This window comes from Salmo trutta, chromosome 21 (genome assembly GCF_901001165.1).
Source record: "Salmo trutta chromosome 21, fSalTru1.1, whole genome shotgun sequence".
NCBI lineage: Eukaryota > Metazoa > Chordata > Actinopteri > Salmoniformes > Salmonidae > Salmo > Salmo trutta.
Genome location: NC_042977.1, coordinates 13821777 through 13844534, shown reverse-complemented (window position 1 = coordinate 13844534; position 22758 = coordinate 13821777). Strand labels below are relative to the sequence as shown.

General features: G+C 42.5%; 1 protein-coding gene across 1 annotated transcript in view; it reads left to right on the top strand.

Moving 5' to 3' along the window:
* The window catches only part of LOC115156740 (CREB-regulated transcription coactivator 1), a 53796-nt gene extending 36749 nt beyond the window's left edge, over positions 1–17047 (top strand). Inside the window, exons 8-15 of the mRNA XM_029704377.1 lie at positions 71–105; positions 3643–3854; positions 4130–4242; positions 4511–4699; positions 8365–8469; positions 9990–10073; positions 10424–10592; positions 13117–17047. Coding sequence (XP_029560237.1) covers positions 71–105; positions 3643–3854; positions 4130–4242; positions 4511–4699; positions 8365–8469; positions 9990–10073; positions 10424–10592; positions 13117–13325 — 1116 coding nt within the window. The 3' untranslated portion in view covers positions 13326–17047. The remainder of the gene's footprint in view (positions 1–70; positions 106–3642; positions 3855–4129; positions 4243–4510; positions 4700–8364; positions 8470–9989; positions 10074–10423; positions 10593–13116) is intronic.
* Positions 17048–22758: the final 5711 nt, after the last annotated feature.

Here is a 22758-nt window from a genome sequence, read left to right as displayed (position 1 = left end):
CTGTTTTGTTATACAGCCCTAACTGAGTTGTATTGTATTCTGAGTTGTAATTTTTTTTTCTCTCACTTAGAATGCTTCATCAAGGTCCAAGGTCCCAGGAATCAAGTGAGTACTTCAAAGAGACCCACGGACTGTAACATTTAAAAAATCCTGACTTCATGTGAGCTTTGAATGGCTGATTACGAAAGCCTGCGACAGCTGACAGATTATGTGATGAGATGTGATGCTTAGTGTTGAGTTGATGTTTTTCCAACTGATATTTTGGAATAGTTTGAGATCTTTCAGAAATGTTGTGGATCCAGCCATTTCTGGCTGTGTATGATTTTATATTATTGTTATTTTTAGAATATGAACAGAGTCCCTTGCAGGGATGTCAGCAGATACTGTCCTGATCTTATAAGAGGGAAAAGAATTGGAGACAATTAGCCTTCCCTTGGGCTTGTGTGCAATTCATTTTTTGCTTTTAAAACAACTAATTGACCGATGTTGGTTCCATTGTTTGAATTCCATTTCATTTTTTTTTCTGTGAGCTGAATGTGTAGTTTCTGTAGAGATTAATCAGATCAAGCCTGAAGTGTGCGATGTAGTAGGGAGTTGTAGTTTCCAACAGAAAAATATTCAACATAGTTTAGCTCAGAAAACGTGGTAATTAACTACAATGACCATAATCCATTGCGCACCCGCCTAGTTGTCCGGTCTGTGTGGAGCACTGAGCTGTAATAAGAACAGTGTGGAGCAGACACAGACTGAGGGAAGACCGACTGCATGATTGAGAGGGATAAAAGCAGTTGCTTCACAAGGTATTGCTACCAGAAAATACACGTTTTAAGTGATTGATAGTTAGTATTCAGCAGTCATAAAAGTATGCCTTATTTACTTCAAAGAACTACTAAAATAAAACAAAACAAATCTTTTATTAAAATAAAGTAATGTGAATAAATGATGGTTAATAAGTAATAAGCAGTAATGGGTAGTCACTACCATTTAATAGTTTTTGAAAACTTTTTTTATTCTGTGTTACAGCATTCAGCCCACATAATGCATAGTGCATTTAATGTAAAAAAAATAAAATAATATATATATATATATATATCTCGAAATAGAAAACCATTATTTTTTAATATTCTAACCGAACCGACCTCAAAAAGCACTAATCGCTCAGCACAACATGATGCTCAACTTCCTATCCTGCTTGAAGGACCATGTACACTACCGTTCAAAATACATTTCCTTAATTTTGAAAGAAAAGCTACTTTTTTTTTGTCCATTTAATATAACATCAAATTGATCAGAAATACAGTGTAGACATTGTTAATGTTGTAAATGATTATTGTAACTGGAAACGGCTGATTTAAAAAAAAATTCTTATGGAATATCTACATAGGCGTACAGAGGCCCATTATCAGCAACCATCACTCCTGTGTTCCAATAGCATGTTGTGTTAGCTAATCCAAGTTTATCATTTGAAAACGCTAATTGATCATTAGAAAACCATTTTGCAATTATGTTAGCACAGCTGAAAACTGTTGTGCTAATTAAAGAAGCAATAAAACTGGCTTTAAGACTAGTTGAGTATCTGGAGCATCAGCATTTGTAGGTTCGATTACAGGCTTAAAATAGCCAGAAACAAATAACTTTCTTATGCAACTCATCAGTCTATTTTTGTTCTGAGAAATGAAGACTATTCCATGCGAGAAATTGCCAAGAAACTGAATATCTCATACAATGCTGTGTACTACTCCCTTCACAGAACAGCGCAAAGTGTCTCTAACCAAAATAGAAAGAGTGGGAGGCCCCGGTGCAAAAGGACAAGTACATTAGTGTTTAGTTTGAGAAACATACGCCTCACAAGGCGCAGCTTCATTAAATAGTACCCGTAAAACACCAGTCTCAATGTCAGCAGTGAAGCGGCGACTCCGGGATGCTGGCCTTCTAGGCAGAGTTGCAAAGAAAAAGCCATATCTCATACTGGCCAATGAAAAGAAAAGATTAAGATGGGCAAAAGAACACAGACACTGGACAGAGGAAGATTGGAAAAAAAATGTTGTGGACAGACGAATCTAAGTTTGAGGTGTTTGGATCTACATTATTTTTTGCCAAGTTTTTTTCTATTAGACACCTTAATACTTTTAAACTAAACACATTTTCCTTAAATTATCATTTTTATAGAGCACGAATGTTACTGTCCCCACCACAACAAAATAATACTTAGTGCCTTCAGAAAGTATTCACACCCCTTGACTTTTTCCACATTTTGTTGTTACAGCCTGAATTTAATGTAAAAGTGGAATTGTTTTTCTACATTTTACAAATTAATAAAAATTGAAAAGCTGAAATGTCTTGATTCAATAAGTATTCAGCCCCTTTGTTATGGAAAACCTAAATAAGTTTAGGAGTAAAAATGTCCTTAACAAGTCACATAATAAGTTACATGGACTCACTCTGTGTGCAATTATAGTGTTTAACATGATTTTTGAATGACTACCTCATCTCTGTTCCCCACACAAGTATCTGTAAGGTCACTCAGTCAAGCAGTGAATTTCAAACACATATTCAACCACAAAGACCAGGGAAGTTTTCCAATGCCTTGCAAAGAAGGGCACCTATTGGTAGATGGGTAAAAATAAAAGCTGACATTTAATATCCCTTTGAGCATGGTGAAGTTATTAATTACACCATGGATGGTGTATCAAAACACCCAGTCGCTACAAAAATATAGGCATCCTTCCTCAGTCGCCGGAATGGAAGGAAACCGCTCAGGGATTTCACCATGAGGCCAATGGTGACTTTAAAATGGTTACAGAGTTTAATAGCTGTGATAGGAGAAAACTGAGGATGGATCCACAACATTGTAGTTACTCCGCAATACTAACCTAATTGACAGAGTGAAAAGAAGGAAGCCTGTACATAATAAAAATATTCTTAAACATGCATCCTGTTTGCAACAAGGCATTAAAGTAATACTGCAAACTAAATTGGCAAAGCAATTCATTTTTGTCCTGAATACAAAGCCTTATGTTTGGGGAAAATACAATACAACACATTACTGAATAACACACTCTATATTTTCAAGCATAGTGGTGTCTGCATCATGTTATGAGTATGCTTGTCATGTTATACTTTATACCAGGCGGTGTCAGACGAAGGCCCTAAAAATTGTCAGACTTCTGTCACCCTAGTCGTAATCACTGCCAACGGTGCTTCTACAAAGTATTGACTCGGGTGTGAATACTTATATAAATGAGACATTTCTGTATTTTATTTTCTATAAATTAGCAACATTTTCAAAAAACATGTTTTCACTTTGTCATTATGGGGTATTGTGTGTAGATGGGTGAGAGAAAATGTATTTGAATTCAGTCTGTAACACAACAAAATGTGGAATAAGTCAAGGGGTATGAATACTTTCTGAAGGCACTGTAAATACATGTAATTGTGTCCTTTTATTTGAAATACTGTAGAATTCCATTCATTGCTATGGAGGGACTGCTTCTTCTGAGGAGTACCAATATGGCTGACCAGTGGAGTCAAAGCCTCTCATTGGCCAATACATAGCATCAGAAATCCAGGGTTGATATACATCATTGATACTACCTCAACTATCATTATGGGGATACCGATCAACTCTTTTTCTGTTTTCAGTATATTCCCGTCTCCGGATCAGGATCTGACCGCGACACTGATGCCATCAGCCCACGACACGGGCGGTGGCTCCCTGCCTGATCTGACCAACATCCAGTTCCCCCCTCCGCTGCCCACCCCCCTGGACCCCGAAGACTCCACCCTCAGCGCCTCCAACAGCACGGGAAACCTGGCCCCCAGTCACTCACACAGTTTCAGTTCCACCAGCCAAGGTGACCTCTGTCCTCCACCTTCCAGAACAATAGATATACAGAGTTTTGCCAACCAGGTTTGAAATTCAGATTTTTCATGTGTCAACAAAAGATGCATCAAAAGTGTGAGGAGAGGTTGACAATGTATGGTTCCAAAATGGCAAACAGTTTGCCAAAATGTATCTATGGTGCCAACGTATGGTACCAAAATGTGTCTATCTATGACTCTATTGCTCTCGCTTTCTATGAAACTGTGGAATTCTCAAGGGGATGTTTGCGGTTTTGTGTCCCACCAGGACAGACCACCTCCCAGCAAGGTAGGCAGGACAACATGGTCAACCAGGACTCCCACCAGCACCACTCCCTACAGCTCTCCCCCACCCTGTCGCCACCGCTCACCCTCGCCCAGGTAGCACGTACCGTACTTTACCCTTCTAGCACTGTGATTATTACATATTTCTAAAGAACCTTCCTTGTGTATTGACAATCATTGTATTCTGTAGTTGTATCCTCCCTATTTGAATGCACTTAAAGTTGCTCTGGATAAGAGCACCTGCCAAATGACTAAAAAGTAAGAGAATGGAGAATTGTAGTAGATGTTTCTATCACAGTTTGTAGACCTAATTCTCCCTTTTCCCCACTGACTAATTTCAAACCCCTATGTCCATCTGTCTCAGGCGGAGACCATAGATGCCATGACTCTGGAAGCGCAGTTGTCCCAGTATGCGTTCTTCAGCCAGTCCTCCTCTCAGCAACAGCAGCAGCAACAGCAGCAGACCACTCAAGGACTGACCAGGCTGGTCCAGCTCCCATCCCCTCTGAACACCTCCTCCATCCAGACACAGAACTCCATGGATATGAACTCGGTAAGCTTACCTAATCAAACCCTTCCCTCTTCAAACTTTTCCCTATCCTACACTATGTCCGTAGGACAATATAGTACTCAAACCCACTTAGTGTTTCTACACTATGGAACACTATAAAAAAAAATCCTGTTCAACTATCTTGAGGTCAGAGGAACTAGCCTACTTCTTAAAGTCGTTTTTTTTCTGCTGCAGGAGCATTCGGTAGAGAAAGGCTCTGGAATTTAAGTGTCAAACATTTCTTTAGCATCGCCCCAACCGTGCTGAACTTAGAGATTTTAGTGCCCATGTGTAGGCAGATGTTTCATTGAATAGTATTACAATAGGAATGCATCAGTTTCTGTTGCAAGTGTGTTCATATACTGTATACTACCTCTTAGCAGAGTGCAGTTTTCTATCGTGACAAGTTATTCTATTTTTATGTAAACTTGATGTGTCTGAAGCTATTGCTAACCCTTTTACTTTTAGTAGAGGCATCTGCTTCAGCTATATAGCATCACGTATTTCTTAATTCACAGCATAATTTATTGAGCAACCCATACATAGGTCTTTCTATAAGTTAGGGTACCAGTGAGGATTTCCAACACTGGACAACTTGTTACAGCTGTTGATAAGTCATTGATAATAATCTGCCAATTTTTCATGTCATTTTCATGTCATTACATTAAGATTATAAGGGGGATCATAGCTATATTCAGTACAATTCACAAGTTTATTTAAAACCTATGTTTATCCATTTATCATGGTTGGTGTCTTGATGGATTTATGGCAGTTTAAGTTATCGTTATCTATATTAAGCATTACAGTTAAAATAGATATTGAACTTAAACCCTGTAAGAATCCTGGATCTAGCTGTCGGTCCGTTTTTTTGTGTAGAGATCTCAGAAATGCAGTGTAACTACCTAACATTTAGTCTCCTTATGTTATGGGGTGAAAACAGTTTTCATGGGCACACAAATCCAAAATAATAAATCCGATTGAAAAAATCATCTGTGGTTTTCTGCTTGATTTACAGCAGGGTCTTGTTAGATTTCACAGAGAAAGAATCAGGGCCTCGAATTGGACACAGAGTCTACGCTATTCCTATTAAATATTCTGGATATAATGACAACAAATTACATAGCCTAGTGGGCGGCTTTACATGATCTGGCAATGAAATAACGTAAATACATTTTGTTTTCCATGTTACACCTGCAATTTTGAACAACTTGAACTTGAATTTGGAGCTCAGAAATTCAAGTACTGGAATAGGCCTACCTTGAAAATCAGACATTTCCACAATTTGGCCTTAAAGTCCTTGTAATGATTGTAGCCAAATTATAAGTTCTCCTACTCCTTTATAATTATCTGCGAATTAATTTTTGATCCGTTTTTGTGAGAGATGTGGCCACTTTCATTTGTTTCCCGCTGCTTCAATTGAAGGGACTTGCTACTCTGTTGCGATAAAACCATGTCCGGTTATTATGAGGACGACAATATCTGTTGGCTTCAACTTGGCTTTCCATACAAATCCTTCCATAAAAAAAAAAATGAACCTGTTTTTTGGGTACTCTCTCATTATAGAGATTAATTTTACCGCTATTCATGGATTTATTTTGTGTGCCTGCGCCGGCCACATAATGTAGGCTAAAGGAAAATCAACGTTAGGCCCTATATGTACAATTAGTAAATTATCATCAACGAGGTTGTGCTCTATGGAAAATAATGAACGATGTGGGAGTGCGTCGTGGAAGGTGTTTTCCAGAGAACGCATAGAGCCCCGAGTTGTTTATCCCTATTATACCATGGCTAGAATTTAACACATTTGCCCGCAAGAAATGTGTTCATTTGCTGGTAGAAATGTGTTCAACATCCACCTAAATAGCTAGCAAGTTCACTAGTGAACTACAGTAGTTGCTGTGGTAACCAAACAAACGGACTCGCAAACTATTTGTCCTAGCTTGCTATTATGAAAATCGAATTCAACAATGCCAATAATGTTTTCCATTTTACTTTTGCTTTCAAAAGCAGCTCAAACATAGAACATGTAAGAATGAACTAGCCATTGAATTCTACCGTGCAAATGTGTTAAATTATAGCCATGGTATGAAACGGATAATCAACTCCGGGCTCTATGCGTTCTCTGGAAAACACCTTCCACGTCGTTCACTATTTTCTATAGAAAGCAGAGCCCCTCGTTGATTATCCCTTACATAATGAACACTCTAGAATGCCCTTCAAGCCAGTCAGAAATGATTATTCAACAACGTCATGGTATAATTAAGCAATAATGCACGACGGGCTGTGGCCAATATACCACTGCTAAGGGCTGTTCTTGTACACACAACAGGAGGCTATTGTTATTATAAACTAGTTACTAACATAATTAGAACAGTGAAAATACATGTTTTGTCATACCCATGTTATACAAAACATTCAGCCAATCAGTATTCAGGGCTCGAACAACCCAGTTCATAATATAAATTATACGATTGTATAACGTTGAGGTCCTTGACAATTACATTTAAGTGTTTGGAAAAAGTCCCTGAATTTGACTTGCCAATGTCTGTATGAACCCTGCTTAAATTATGTATAGTCATAGGCCTGTTGTTGTATAGGTGGAGTAATGGATTAATTATTCCTCAAAGTATGTGGAACTGCATGAAAATCCTTTTTATTTTTGTTTCAATCTAAATGCGAAAGAAACGCACATCTATTTAGGCGAGGTGCTGGCTAGCGGAGTGGAACACTTGGAAAAGAAAAGGAGAGCAGAACACTCTAGGAGCTCAGATGCAATAATTTAATCAGCAACGTTTCGACAGACAAGCTGTCTTCATCAGGGTATAATGACAAACGCTGCAGGTCACTAGTTTATAAAGTGTCAAAGAACACACAGGTGTCTGTAACCATGGCCTGATATCATTGGTTAATTCTCAGATATAAGAACATACAAAAACATGAATGGATAGCATATTTTTGTTTCAAACCGTTTTAAAATGTTTATTCCCATGTCACACATTGACCCCATTTTATTTATAGAAAGACCCACATACTGTACACCTCAGTAGTGAACCGAGAGATAAAATATGAGTGTCTGTCAATACTGACGTGATTCATCACCTCACATTGGGTGATCATGTGTCAACTCAGCTTCTGTTTGAGTGAACATATACAGTCAACTAACCTTCTATTTGCGCGAACATGGAATTTGACCATTGTACTGGTGATGTGCTGGATCCTGTGGAAGTGGATTGCAGTGCTCTTGTCTTGAGCAGAAGATAAACAGAGAGGAGAGAGCTACTACTGTAAATGCCAGTTGATTACTCGGTTATCTTGTTGAAGAATGACCCCAAATGGCTAGCTAGTGAGTCAGCTATTTGCAGAGTACACACCCTAAAGGAGGAACAAACCCTTACATAACATCACTTTTGATCATTGAAGCCACAGAGTGTGAGGGATTCCATTAAAACATTTGATTGTTAGCCTAATTCTGGTCTCTTCATGCAGTTAGGTTAAATCAAGGCCGTGATGATGTTACAAGTCAACTAATACAGGGCATCTTTAGCAAAACTTTAGCAAAGACATGAGCCCCATCCTCTGTGTGTATGTGTCCTCATAGACAAGCTGGAACACACACAGCATACCTTCTCAGAAGGGACAGTCAGTCTAACTAAAATGTCCTGTATTAGGGCTCTTTCCCCCAACAGTACCGCAGTAGGGCTGGGTCTTCAGCCAATCAGTCTCCAACCTCTCCAGTCTCCAATCAAGGCTTCTCACCTGGAGGCTCGCCTCAAGTAAGGGCGTGTGACCAAAACCTACTGACTGTATACACTGTTCCTCTATCGTAGTTCTGTTTTCGTCGCCAGCTGGGCCCCTTGGCTGCCCCTACTGGCTGCTCTTGTGTCATCAACCCCCTGCCACCCCCATCGTGGTGTCTCGCAGTGTCACTGACCCCGTCCCCTCTGCTGCTTCTCTGTGTCTGCATCCTAAGTGGCCTTGTAGCATAGTCGCTAAATTGATACACTTTAGTTAGTTAGGTGAGTAAGGAAAATGTACTTAGTCGTTAACACTTAGCCACCTGAGCTACCTTTTATCCTTGCTAGTTTTGAATCGCTTGTTTATTGTGAAAAATCAAGAAGGAGCAGTGTCCCTCTACAAGGGCCTGTAGGCTAGATGTACATTGTAAGTTCAATGTAAATGTATAATAATGGCCTAAACTTAACAACATTGAACGACTAAGTCATCTCTTGTTAGGGGAAATCTTTCATTGAGTAGTTACTAGCTACATTTGTTGTATTTGTTCATTCGTTTGTGCCTCTGTTGGCTTTGCCCATCGATTCTTTCTCTCATCTAGATGGCTAAACCTACAGTGTTGTGGGCTATATGCAGTGCAGCTGACAGTCCATGTGCTATTATCATGTTCTTTCCTCCTGTTCTTTTGGCAGGGCACAGATAATGTGGTTCTGAACTTAAAGGGGCATGGCGAAGGCTGCCTTACTGAGTCTGCCTGTGAAAATGCTCCTATTATTTATACATTAATGCGAACGATGAAAGAGGGTACTCTTTTTGTGTTTAATAAGGATATGCAATTAAAAGTTGGAAGAGCATTACTGGATGATTGAATATTTGTAAATTCTAGCTTTACTCAGAAAAGGGATTTCCATATGATTTCATATCATTGTATTTATTTATTTAAAGTTAATCAGAATTGTCAGTACAAGGCTTACATGGTAACCACAACCCTTTGAAAGACTCCCTACAACATTATTGGTTGTGGGTTGATAGCATTTATTAAGTGCTTTCAAGTAGGTCCTAGTATTCAGTGCATGTTGACATATTGGATGGTTGGGCACTTACATTAACATCAGAAAAACAAGAGGTAAATGCAATTGATTTGTAGTCATCTTGAAAGATGAAATGGGCATAGATCTGAAGCGGTTACTATGATGACTTAATCAACTAATGGATGAGATTGAGGTTGAATGCACAGTGAATTAATTGATGAGTTTGTGAAACATGAATCCTGCTGTGCTTGTACTATATCACTTAACCTACTGTAGCCCAGTCTAGATTATGATTTGTTTGCAGGATTGCAGATGTGTGCAGTGTTTTCTGTGTTGCCTGGAGCTCAATGGAAAGCAAAACCCAATCGTTTGATATGAATGTCTTATGAATTGTGAAATCATTAATTTACAGAGTTGTGGTGTGATTCAAATGCTCTCTGTGTCTGCGCTTCTTCTCCCGTATTTTATACTTGTGGATTAATATCCTGGTGTTGTTTTTAACAAAAAGAGGGGATATGCTTGTGTTCTAGCACAACTCCATATTGGGCAGTGTATTTGCAGACTTCTATGACCAGCAACTCGCATCCAGACAGACCAGTGCTCTCTCCCAACAGGTAAGTTAAGTATAACAGTCTACCTCAGGACTAATTATGCAAGCTAATATTAGATACTTTTTTATATGGCAATAGTTTCTAATATGTTTGCCTCACAACACAACAGGTCTCCAGTTTTTTCTTTGAACTGGATCTTTATATTGGATAAGACACTTTTGATGTGATGGGCTATCTATTGATCCATTCTGACAATATTTGGCATCAAAACGCAATAGAATAATATGCCTCCAGTTTTTTTCCATTGTACTACATCTTTATATTGACCATTTTGTGTACAGAAATGAACCCTTGTTGTTGAGTGTTGGCTAACATGGTATGTTGATGTGCAATTTGCTCTGTTCCTCAAACAGCTGGAGCAGTTCAACATGATCGACAACAATAGTCTGTACGGCCAGGGCTCAACCCTCAACTACTCCCAAGCAGCCATGATGGGTTTGACGGGAAGCCACGGCAACCTGCAAGACTCCCAGCAGCTGGGCTACAGTAGCCATGGCAACATCCCCAACATCATTCTCACAGGTACTATTCTGACTCACCAGGTGGCTCACTCAAGCCTCAGTAAGGCTAGGCAGTGGAATAGAGTTCAGTCAATGTAAACATTCTCTCCATACAAGGCTCTAACTCTTATGTCTACAGGTCCAAGGCACGCCTAGCTGTTCCATAACCTGTCTGAATGTTTATGTGGACTGATGTTGTCAGTGTATCTACCTAGGAAGAAAAAGTACTTAACAGGGCGAGCTCTATCTAAGTCCCATTTGTTCTTGTGGGGACAAATATAAAAAGGCACGCCTAAACAAAAAATTATCAAACAAATGATCTCGCCGGGCTACTCAATCCATGGCAACTCTCTTCTCACTGATCACCTGCCGATCACTTGCACGTATTTGTGTGCCAAAGAGCTGTACTTTCAGGTCATTTGTTGGATTTTTTTTCTGGGGCAAATAAGGTGGTGGGTTGAGTATGGGGCATGTCAGGGGGCGCGTGGTATGCCCATCGACCCGGCTGAATAAAAAATAAATAGTAATAATTCAGACCCCCATCTTTGTGGTGTAGAGAAATGTTTGCATTTTTAAGCAAATTTCCTGCAATTCAAAAAATTCCTCCATTGAGCTGAGACCCATTTGTGCAGTTCTAAAGCAAATTTCCTGCTCTTCTACGCATTTTGCCATGGCTAATGCTGTGTTATTTTGCTCAAACATAATAGCAAAATCTAGACTGCTAAATTCATTGTTTTTGGAATTTTTAATTATACCTTTCATTTTGGTGATTGTTAGTTCTCAAAGATTGTTGTTTAAAAAAAATCGGAAAAATCACATTTTACACAAGTTTTCAGGCCCTTTACTCAGTACTTTGTTGAGCGATTACAGTATTGAGTCTGCAGAAATATTTTGGTACCCTTCCGCAGATCTGTGCCGCGACACAATCCTTTCTCGGAGCTCTATGGACAATTTCTCCGACCTCATGGCATGGTTTTTGTTCTGACGTGCACTGTCAACTGTGGGACCTTATTTTGACAGGTGTGCGCCTTTCCAAATCATGTCCAATAATTGAATATACCACAGGTGGACTCCAATCAAGTTGTAGAAACATCTCAAGGATGATCAATGGAAAGAGGATGCACCTGAGCTCAATTTCGAGTCTCATAGCAAAGGGTCTGAATATTTATGTACATAAGGTATCTGTTTTTTTATTTGTAATAAATTAGCAAACATGTCTAAACCTGTTTTTGCTTTGTCATTATGGAGTATTGTGTGTAGATTGCTGAGGAATTGTTTTTATTTCATACATTTTAGAATAAGGCTGTAACGTAACAAAATGTGGAGAAGGTCAAGGGGTCTGAATACTTTTTGAAGGCACTATCTGGTTTTAGTTGTTTAAGTTTACAATGAAAGGGTTTTTCCATCCAGAAAATGTATTTCCATTTGTTTATACTGCCTGAAGATTTCAATGGCAGAAAAATCTGTGATCTGAGGTGTGTTCAACAAGTGAAATAGTTTGCGAACGTTTGCAATCATTAGCTAACGCATTCCATTTGTTTTCTGTTCGTTGAGAACGTTAGCTAACAGTATGAGAAGGTAGTGTGTGGCGAACATGTCTGTTTCAGGTCTAAACTGTCGCTACAAATAATAATTCAGAAACTTATGTCAATTACATGTAGTAAGAATAGCAAAGTAATTGGCAGTTTGAATATTGCAGTTTAAAAAGCCACAGTAATCCACACAAAAAGTAGCAGTTTGTGGCTTCACCGTAAGATTTGTTGTTCATTTAAATCGTTCAACTGAAATTGTTACTAAGTAACATGTTCGCCGCAAGCGGGAGCCTTGTTGAGCTCACCCGTCAGCAGTTCCATCCAAGTGCCAATGCCGTTTAGCCAACTACAGGCATTTACATTTGTTGGATGACATAAAAATAGAGCTCTTTGGTGACGTACACAAGTCGTCGAAAGAAGGATGAAAGAACCCCATACCTACTGTAAAATACAGAGTCTTTGATTTTTATGGGGCTATTTGGCTTCCTTGGGTCTTTTAGGTCATCCAGACAAAGAATATCAAGAATCTAGAAAGATTCTGTATGAAGGAATAGTCTAAGATCCCTCCCAATGTGTTCTCCAATCTCACAAAACATTTTTGAAAAAGGCTCTGTGCTGTTATCCTCTGAAGGGGAGGGTGCCGGAGTATTGAAACAGGGGTGCCAATAATTATCACCCCTATCTTTTTGAGAAAAATGTGTTATTTGTTAAACAAAATATTTTTAAACAAAATGTTTTTTCCGGAGCATACAATATAGCTCAGTATTTGTATATTTTTTTGCTAATCTTTATCAAGGATGCAAATAATTGCAGTCATGACTGTACCTTCATTCCTAACTTTAACTAAGTTCATTAAAAGTAGAGGTTTTCTGCATTTATTTGATTTTGCTTGGCACTCACTTGTTGTTATTGGCTATTCCTTGAAATATTTAATGAGATCCTGTTCTTTATGTGGAGTAAATGCAACTGGAAGACTCTGACCTCTCCTCATCTCTCTACCCATGTCTGTTTTAGCCACAGGAGAGTCTCCACCCAGACTGTCCAAAGGGTTGTCTTCTAGCTCTCTGTCAGCTGACATCAGCTTCGATGCGGACTCTCAGTTTCCCCTAGACGAGCTGAAGATTGACCCGCTGACCCTGGACGGGCTGCACATGCTCAATGACCCTGACATGGTCCTCACTGACCCTGCCACTGAAGACGCCTTTCGGATGGACCGGCTGTAGAGCTGCTGCCAAAGTCACCGACTGTTTCGGTGAAACCCGGCCTGAGGGGTTGAGGGCTTGTGTCTGAGGGGAGAGGGCTACTTTTGGGGTGTGGGAGCCCGAGGCAAGGCCCCAGCTGTGAAGTGTGTTTATCCCACCTCCCTTCACCAGCAGCCCCTTTCTAAGAGCTATGGGATAGTGAGGTAGTAGGGAAATTAGTTTGTCAAGAAATAGTCGACACAGTTTGCTTTCTCTCTTCAGAATGGGAAAGATGGATGGCAACATTGTCATGTCTGGTGGATATTGAGCTTATGGTCCTGCTGTGACTAGTTTGTGCTTACCATTCTTCATCCCTTAACTCTTTTTTTTTTTACACATGCATCCTGCCGGCCTTTCTGTTGGATGCTTTGGTTTTTGTAAAGAAGAAAAACAGTAGGGGCTACAACACTACATTGGTCTCGCCTCCCATTTGAAGACATTAATTGATTCAAATCATGTCTGCAGCGGAAACTTTATCTTTCTCTCACCTGCCATACTAGATTAGCATGTTTTAGCTCATATAATCACTCATCTGCTTTTCAGAACCGCCCTCTCATGGTAAATCTTGCCAGTCACATTTCCGTCAATGCCCTTAATCTCGCTGTCTAACTCACACTAGTTGTATTTATTGGTGCTCTAATTTTTTTCCCCGAAGTTGACCAGTATTTTACTTTAGGTTCCCTTCCGAACTTGTCATTTTAATTTCAATCCATCAATTTTGTCAGCATTTCAGGTTTGTACTACATGTTTTAGTGATGGTCAACATCTAAGTGGTTTACTTAGTTGAACAACTAGGAGTTATAACCCTCCCCTTTAACTTATGATTTTCCAGGGCAGCTGAACTAAAAACCTAAATTCCAGTTGAACAGACATTGAAAAATCACTCAATCCTGTTTGTAGATTTTTTTTAAAGGATGTCAGCCTAGTGTCACTTTGGCAATTTATGCATGAAATGACATTTCAGCTGTAATATGCCACCAATGGTAGCTGGTTTTCAGATGCAAACAAGATTAAAAAAAATTTTAATCTGAACGAATCACCATGAGTGATAAGATTCCGCCTTATAAGAGTACATGATATGGAAAGCTATTATCTCAACTCTGCATTAAAAAAACACAGGTTGTTGTGCAACTTGTTTAGATTCTAAAGTAGTGAAGTGTAAACTTTTATCAAGCATCACCGTTTCTTTTCCGATGGCCTGAATCAAATTGGCACGAGTGTGAGAAGAGGACCAAATTGAACACAACTAGGGGAGGTTTATCACAACTTAAGTTGTTATCCACTGCTTTTCACTTGTTACCATTTTGCTTTTCATATTTGACGTGGTACTGTATTTCACTTGTCAGCCAAATAGAAATGGACAGAAAGAGCCAAGGTATCACATATCTGATGCCCTTGTAGTTGCTACTTGTGAATTAGATTTCATTTCAAATCGCTTGACCACTCAGTATGGGTACATCTCCGTTGGGTGTAGTCAACAAGGAACTCCTAGCACACAACGTCTGCCATAGATTGCAGCGACAGCCAATAAGGGGGAACCCCTCTCCTTTATAAGGCGCTGTCGCTCCCTCCTGCCTCACTTTTCATTCATCCTTACGATGTCGTAATACTGCTAATATACTCTCCTCAGCATCGACTTAGACTACTGTTTTCCTGCTAAACTGTTGATAGGTGAACCCGTGTGGTTCACTGTTGAGTGTAGGAATCCAACTTCTTGTCGAGAGTGTTTTAGCTTTTTACCGGAAAGTAAAGTTTCCTCTGTCTCTGGCTAGCTAGCGTCACACAGCTAGTTTTACCCTACCAGCACACCTAGCTACCGCTTCCTGCTGCTTATTCCCAATGAGGTGGAGGAAGGAAGAAACTTCGCTTGGTCCTGCTTCAGGCGAATTTAACCCAGCTAGCTCACAAAGAATGCACCTTCTCTTCAGCTAGCAGTGTGTTAGCACCAGCTAGGTTACTAATCCTCTGGGTGAAAACCAGCTTCCTACTCCAGGACTAGCTAACAACACAACTATGCGTCGGCGAGCACACGACTAGAGCTATCTCCTGGCTTAGGTAGCATCCCTTCCTCCTGCCTAACTTTCCAGCGGCCTCGCTGATCAGGCTGACCGGTCTTGCCTATAGGTACTGCGGTCTTGGGATATTCTCTAGCTTATAGAGCAACGCTCAGCGTGCAACCCTAGGCTTGTAGCTCACTCCAACAGAGTTATGGCTCTCTTTCCAGTGTGCTTGCAATAGCTAGACGACTAACCCACAAGGTGAACTCTAGCTGGCTGCCGACAGGACTTCTAGCTACACAGCTAAGCATCAGCAGCACACACACAGCCCTTGGTTTTCCTGTCGAACGCTAGCTAGCTAAAGCCAGGACTAGCTCAATGGCTAACGTCGGCCAGTACACGCTCAGAGCTAGCTCCCCCTGCTAGCTCTTGCTACCTACACTGGGTAGCATTACTTCCCCTCGTTTAGCTTACCAGCGCCCTCGCTGGATATGCTGACCGGTCTTGCCTATTGGTACTGCAGTCGTTGGAGATTTTCAGCCTATAGAGTCATGCTCTCCAGCTAACAAAGTGCTAACTACAGCTAGGCATTTAGCCCACTGGGCTACTACTAGCTAGCTGAACTGTAAGCACTCCATGGTCAGGCAGGCTTTGAGTAACATGTATAACCCGGCTGACAAAACAATCTCTTCTGGAGTTATGGCTACTGTATTTCCTTGTACTGGGCGAACTAAGCCAAGCACTCAAATTCCTGGAATTACTAGCTAGCTATTACTAAAACTGACCATTTACACCGCACAGTACTACGGTCAAAAGAGGCTTTCCAGACCGAAGAGTAACACAGCTCTTCTCGGCTAACATGGTGCTAGTGGCTTAACGTCGTCTAGCACACGATTAACCCGGGTATCATGCCCAGGCAGCTCTCGACCACCCTGATTCCTGCAAGTATTGTATGGCGTGAACCGAGAACCGGTCAATGCTAGATTAAGCTATCCTACCAGCCATCCTGGCAAACGCCAACTAGCTAGCTAACTACCACCTGGATATTACTAGCCTAACCCTCATACGTACTTAGTCTAGCACCCAGTTTCTTTGTACTTACTGTTTGAACTGGTCCCATTTCTATGATCCGGTCCACGAGACGGCAAAGACAGGCTAGCTGATGCTAGTTGTAACCGGGCACAAGTGCACTCCAAGCTAAACTCTCCCCTTGGTTCAGGTTCAAGCCGAGGCTGGGCTGGTAGAATTCAGTCACCAACAAGCGCTGTCCCCACCCGATGCTTACAGCACGTCGCCTCCAGAAATATATTGCTCTTTGTCCCACTTGCCAAAATGCCACAGAGCCAGTTTATTTTTTTCTATAAATCAAATCAAAGTTGGTCACGCACCCACTTTTGCAATGTTATCGCAGGTGCAGCGAAATGCTTATGTTTCTAGCTCCAACAATGCAGAAATATCTAGCAATGCAATAACAATGCACACATAATCCAAAAGTTAAAAGGAATGAAGACAACAGAATGAGCATTATCAGAACAAGCAATGTCAAAGTTCAGAATATAAATAATCATTCACAGGAAGATGGGAATGGACATGGGGATGAAAGTGGGAAAGGTAGTGGAATGGTTGTGGTTGAGAAACAGAGGTAATGAATACACTCTACACAATACTATAACTGATAGCACAAGTAGAGCAACAAGACTATTAAAGGGAAGGATGAAAATGTATATTTGACAATACAGCTATACACAAAGACGGCATACAACAATAGTAACAACTAACTATTAAGAACAATATATAAATGTCACACAACTCACTTTGGGCACGCACACCATCCCACAAGTCCAGAGATATGAGTGAGTCCAGACTGTTCCTCTCTGCCACTTGAGGGAGACTGCAAGTATTGTGTGACCTGCAGAGTCAAGAGGATAGGCAGAATTCCGGCCCCCTAGTAACCTACCTAGCAACCTATCAGGGCAAAGGTCACACAGGTTAGAGAGAGGCAGGTTTATGGTACCCCTAGACTCTCAGGCTCCGGTCGTGGGGGAAGGGGAGTGGAGTGTGCAGCTTAGGGTTGTGTGGTGCTGATAAGTCACCGGCAGGGAATTCGTAACAAATACAGTAGATACATATACAGTGGTAAAATAGTGTTCAATAACTCTATGTACATAGAGCAGCAGTCTCTAAGGTGCCGGGTAGAGTAGCGGGTGGTAGCCGGCTAGTGACCTAAGGCTAGTGATGACTGTTTTAACAGTCAGATGGCCTGTCCCAGCTTTAATGCACCTGTACTGTCTCGGCCTTCTAGATGGTAGCGCAGTGAACAGGCTGTGGCTCGGGTGGCTGAGGTTTACATTTTTACATTTGTCATTTAGCAGACGCTCTTATCCAGAGCGACTTACAAATTGGTGCATTCACCTTATGATATCCAGTGGAACAACCACTTTACAATAGTGCATCTAAATCTTTTTGGGGGGGGGGGGGGGGGGTTAGAAGGATTACTTTATCCTATCCCAGGTATTTCTTAAAGAGGTGGGGTTTCAGGTGTCTCCGGAAGGTGGTGATTGACTCCGCTGTCCTGGCGTCGTGAGGGAGCTTGTTCCACCATTGGGGTGCCAGAGCAGCGAACAGTTTTGACTGGGCTGAGCGGGAACTGTGCTTCCTCAGAGGTAGGGAGGCGAGCAGGCCAGAGGTGGATGAACGCAGTGCCCTTGTTTGGGTGTAGGGCCTGATCAGAGCCTGAAGGTACGGAGGTGCCGTTCCCCTCACAGCTCCGTAGGCAAGCACCATGGACTTGTAGCGGAGAGGTTCTTGATGATCTTGGTCTTCCTGTGACAATGTGTGCTGTAGATGTCCTGGAGGGCAGGCAGTGTGCCCCTGATGATGCGTTGGGATGACCGTACTACCCTCTGGAGAGTCCTTCGACTGCGGGTGGTGTAGTTGTACCATGGGGTGATACAGCCCGACAGAATGCTCTCGATGGTGCATCTTTAGAGGTTTGTGAGGGTATCAGGGGCCAAGCCAAATGTATTCCGCCTCCTGAGGTTGGAGAGGCTCTGTTGCGTCTTCTTCACCACGCTGTCGGTGTTAAGGGACCATTTTAGGTCCTCAGTGATGTGCACACAGAGGGCCTTGAAGCTTTTGACCCTCTCCACTGCGGCCCTGTTGATGTGGATGGGGGCGTGCTGTCTCCTTTAGTCCATGATCAGCTCCTTTTGTTTTATTGAGTGAAGGATAGGTTATTTTCCTGGCACCACTCTGCCAGGGTTGTCACCTCCTCCCTGTAGGCTGTCTCGTTATTGTTGGCAATCAGGCCTACCACTTTTGTGTTGTCAGCAAACTTAATGTTTGAGTTGGAGACGTGCGTGGACACACAGTCATGGGTGAGCATGTACCTCTGTGGGGCCCCCGTGTAGCGGAGGGGTTGTTGCCTACCTTCACCACCTGGGGTCAGCCCGTCGGGAAGACTAGGACCCAGTTGCACAGGGAGGGTTTCAGACCCAGGACTTTGAGCTTAGTGATGAGCTTGTGCAATGGCGATTGCGTCGTTCGTGGATCTGTTGGGGTGGTATGCAAATTGTAGTGGGTCTAAGGTGATTATGGTCCTTAAAGAGTGACGCTCTTTAACGCTGCCAGTGGGGACGGCCTAGAGGCCAGCAGCAGAGAAAAACGGGGCACAGCTCACATATGTCCGGCCCTGCCCCCTCTTAGGCAGAAGATGAATTCTTGCATAACGAAGGAGGGGTGCCTCTGCTTTTCTAGAGCCCTATCCTCTATGCAGCAACCCATTGTTTCGTACCCACGCATAGGGAGGAGGGAGGGGGCCCACTCATTACTCAACATGCAGTACCCGCAGGAAAGCGGGCCCCCAAACTTCTGTAACCCCCGAGTTGGCGGGGGGCAGCCCGCTGGGTCCTGCATCAAAAATCCACGTGGGGATGTTTAGAAGGGGACAACGGATAAGTCTTAAGGAACTCAGGTCCCTGACTACGCAGCCGACTGTCCATACACAGGCGAAGCCCCAGAACCAGAGCAAGCCTGGAGGTTAAGTCCTTCGATGCAGTAACAGCACAATTCTGCCCTCCTAAAGCCCCCTGGTGGCCAGGATGGCCAGTGAATCTATTTTGTTCGCACCCGTGTGGACACACTAGGTGCTCCCTGCCCTACCCTCTCTCCAGTTCAGTGCAGACTTCTCTCCCCACCCTGTGGTATGAGAGAAATGCTACTACGTTTGTTCTACCCATCTACTACACAGGGGCTTATCTTTGGCCTCGTTAACAGTGATATGCTTGGGATCCGCACCTCGCCCCCCGAGTGCCGCCCCATTCATAGCTCTCCCCCCCGGCTAAGTTGTTCCAGCCAGGGCCAGAAGACGATGTGTTTTCTCTCTCGCCGTACTGCTTAGGTCAGACAGGAGCAGGACGGCAGTACACCAGTTGCCATCAAGCGCCATCCCCGTGCACTATATCTCTTTTATAACCTTTTTCTGTTACATCCAAGCGCCTCGCCAACGGCACAGAGCTAATTTATTATAATGAAAGAGGTGACAGCTCGTTTGCACTGCTGGAGGGCATCCTTGCCTCAGGCGAACGAGGGTCTCGGCACCTATAGCATGCACCCCTACTGGCTGGGAAAGATTGTTGCACATGCACAGTCTCCCCCGGGTGATGTATAGGGTTGCTTAGGAACGGCAGGCATCAGCCCCGATGTCTTCGGTTTTCGGTGGCTTTCGGGAATTCGTCTCTATTGCTACATCCTTTATTAGGGCCAGGGAACATAGTGTATTTACTTCTTGGTTCTTGAAAAAGGAGGAGGAGGGCAGGTGCTGTCGGACTAGGCCCCGGACAGCTATCTTTTAAGCCTGCAGTGCTATTCCACCTCACCGCTTCATCCTTGTACTTTACATTTGGGCTATTTGGGCTACTACCTGCTCTGTTCTCCTTCATCGGAAAACAAGCAATAAGGAAGGCGCAGCAGAGGGGCTGCTCAAATTGGAGAAGAAGAAAAAATTGTACAGTTTAAATGCCCTTTTTTTTTTTTTTTTGCGATTGTCCGTTAAAACGATAAGAAAAATGCATACATTCCATGTGTATTCACAATGCAGCTGCGCAATGGTTTTGGTCTCAAGGTGCGTCCCTTTCAGATGGTTAAGCATTGCACCTCTACTAACATTGCTGTACCTCAATTCTGCCTCCCAAAGTTTGCATTTCCTTCTCATTTATCTTCTCAAGGTATTGCCATACAGGACTTGGTTGCTGTCGCTTGTCTTTCTCTGACATTTTTCCAACTGTTGATAGCGACGATGATGTAGTGGTGGAGAGTCGACTCTAGAATAATTGATTCTATGACTCCTTGAGTGTCGACTCCCATTTCTGAGTGTCGAGATTCGATTCAGTAATTTTTGGAACGGAGGAGACTGATTAGTTGCTGTACTTCCGAGAACACAAACACTTGCATCTTTCATAGAGAGCTCGCGAGCGATGGAGAGAGAGAGGGTTATAGTAGGCAGGTACAAACCCCTTGGGCTGGTCACTAAAGTTCTCCATCCACTTAGTTAACTGTCCTGCAACGTCATTTCTATCCTACTATAGAGGGATTTGACTGCATTGACGACTCGCAACCGCTAGGGCACGTTCGCCATCTTCGTCTAGCAGACTGGTTCCCAGACTGTTAGAGACAGCAGGCACTCTTCACCATTGCTGCTAGCTAAAGCCATAGCACCATTGGGCATCATGCACACCCCACACCACTGACCCGGGCTGGCCTCCATGTCCTGCAGTTCATTACATTGGTGCTAGATATGGGATGGTGACCAAGGCACCATTGGAACACAACATGCGTGTGTTTCCTAAGGTTATGCCTCGGTGGCAGATCGTCCTGCTCTGTTCCTCTGTATTGCACTCTTGAAACCGAGACTGATTCAGACGTCTAGCCTCCTCACTGTTGGTAGGCCTGGCTGTCACCAGATGGTATACATGGGTGCTGGGGCAATATGACGAGAGAAGCCTCCCTCTAGCAGTGTGCGCTAAGGAGGGATTGCGATACCCGCCCCAACATCTCCAGCCCTATGGCCCTGTTTTGGGCCCTGCCGGTCTCACTTGGTTTCCAGTACAGCAGCCGCAGGCAAGCGGACTTCGCCTACGCCCAGTGACCAAGCAGATAGTGCTTGAGAGTAATTTTCCCAACCGCTGGAAAGCATGGAAATGAGTTTCTCTCATTTAATACCGCTTTACTTAGCCATTATATGCACAAAAGCGGGTGAGTGAGCTGCACGCACTGTCAGTTTCACCACTAGTGCTTGTTCCTTGCCCTGGGGTTATCCACGGTTATTTCAACATAAATCCCTTTTTGTGCTTAAAGATTAGTAGGGCTTCTATCACTTCTCTTTAGAGCCGTTGGCTTTCACCCACCACTTATTCCTCCGTGGAGGAACATTGTTTCCACTGCTTGTGCTCCACATATTTTGTGCTTCTACATGGACAGGATGAGAGCCTTGAAAGGACTTCCCTAATGTAGGGAGACCCATTTCCTTGACCAGGGATTTATCCTTTGGATAAGTGGAGGCTATTATAAGGCATATAATAGCAAGGGTTGACTACCTCTGGAGGGCTTCAGAGCTCATTCCACCAGAGGTGTGGCTGCATCACGGGCCTGGTTTAAGAAGGTATCTCTGTTCAGAGATATTTATGGGATATTATTCCGATCTCACCGGCACGTGTGCTTCGAGTCAGCACATCTGAGAGTTGATTCTGTCTAGACTATCTGGAGAGTGTACGAGCCCTACAGGAGTTGACTAAATCCCATACTGAGTGATCGAACGATTATTTGAAATAGAATTTGAAGTTAGTTAACCCTGGTTCTATGATAATGACTGAGTTCACTTAGTTCGTTGCCCTTCACACAATCTGCGTATGGAAGAACGAATACTTGTACAAGTGAGGCAGGAGGGAGCGACAGCGCCTTATAAAGGAGCGGGGTCTATTGGCTGTTGCTCCTGTCTGTCTACGACAGATGTTGTGTGATAGGAGTTCCTTATCGACTACGACCAACGGAGACGTACCCATATATACGGAGTGACCTCACTCATCTTATCCTAGAACCGTGATTACGCTAAGTAACCTTATGTTTCGCTCCCTGGTAATTGATGTTTTGTTTCAATTAGTTGTCTTTTTTTAAATTGGATTTTGCTTATGGTATCTATGCAGAACAAATGAATTGATTGAAGGCCGAGTTATTAGCAATCTAATAGGCATAACTAAGTACCTAAACTAAACTAAGTACCTACCATGCTGAATTGTACGGTACCATATTGATAGCTTTTTCAGCAAAGAAAATAAGCATGTTGACATGTTTCATTCACTACTTTTTGTTGAACATTTTAATTTGGTTCTTACACTTCACAGATGAGAATGCAAATTATATAT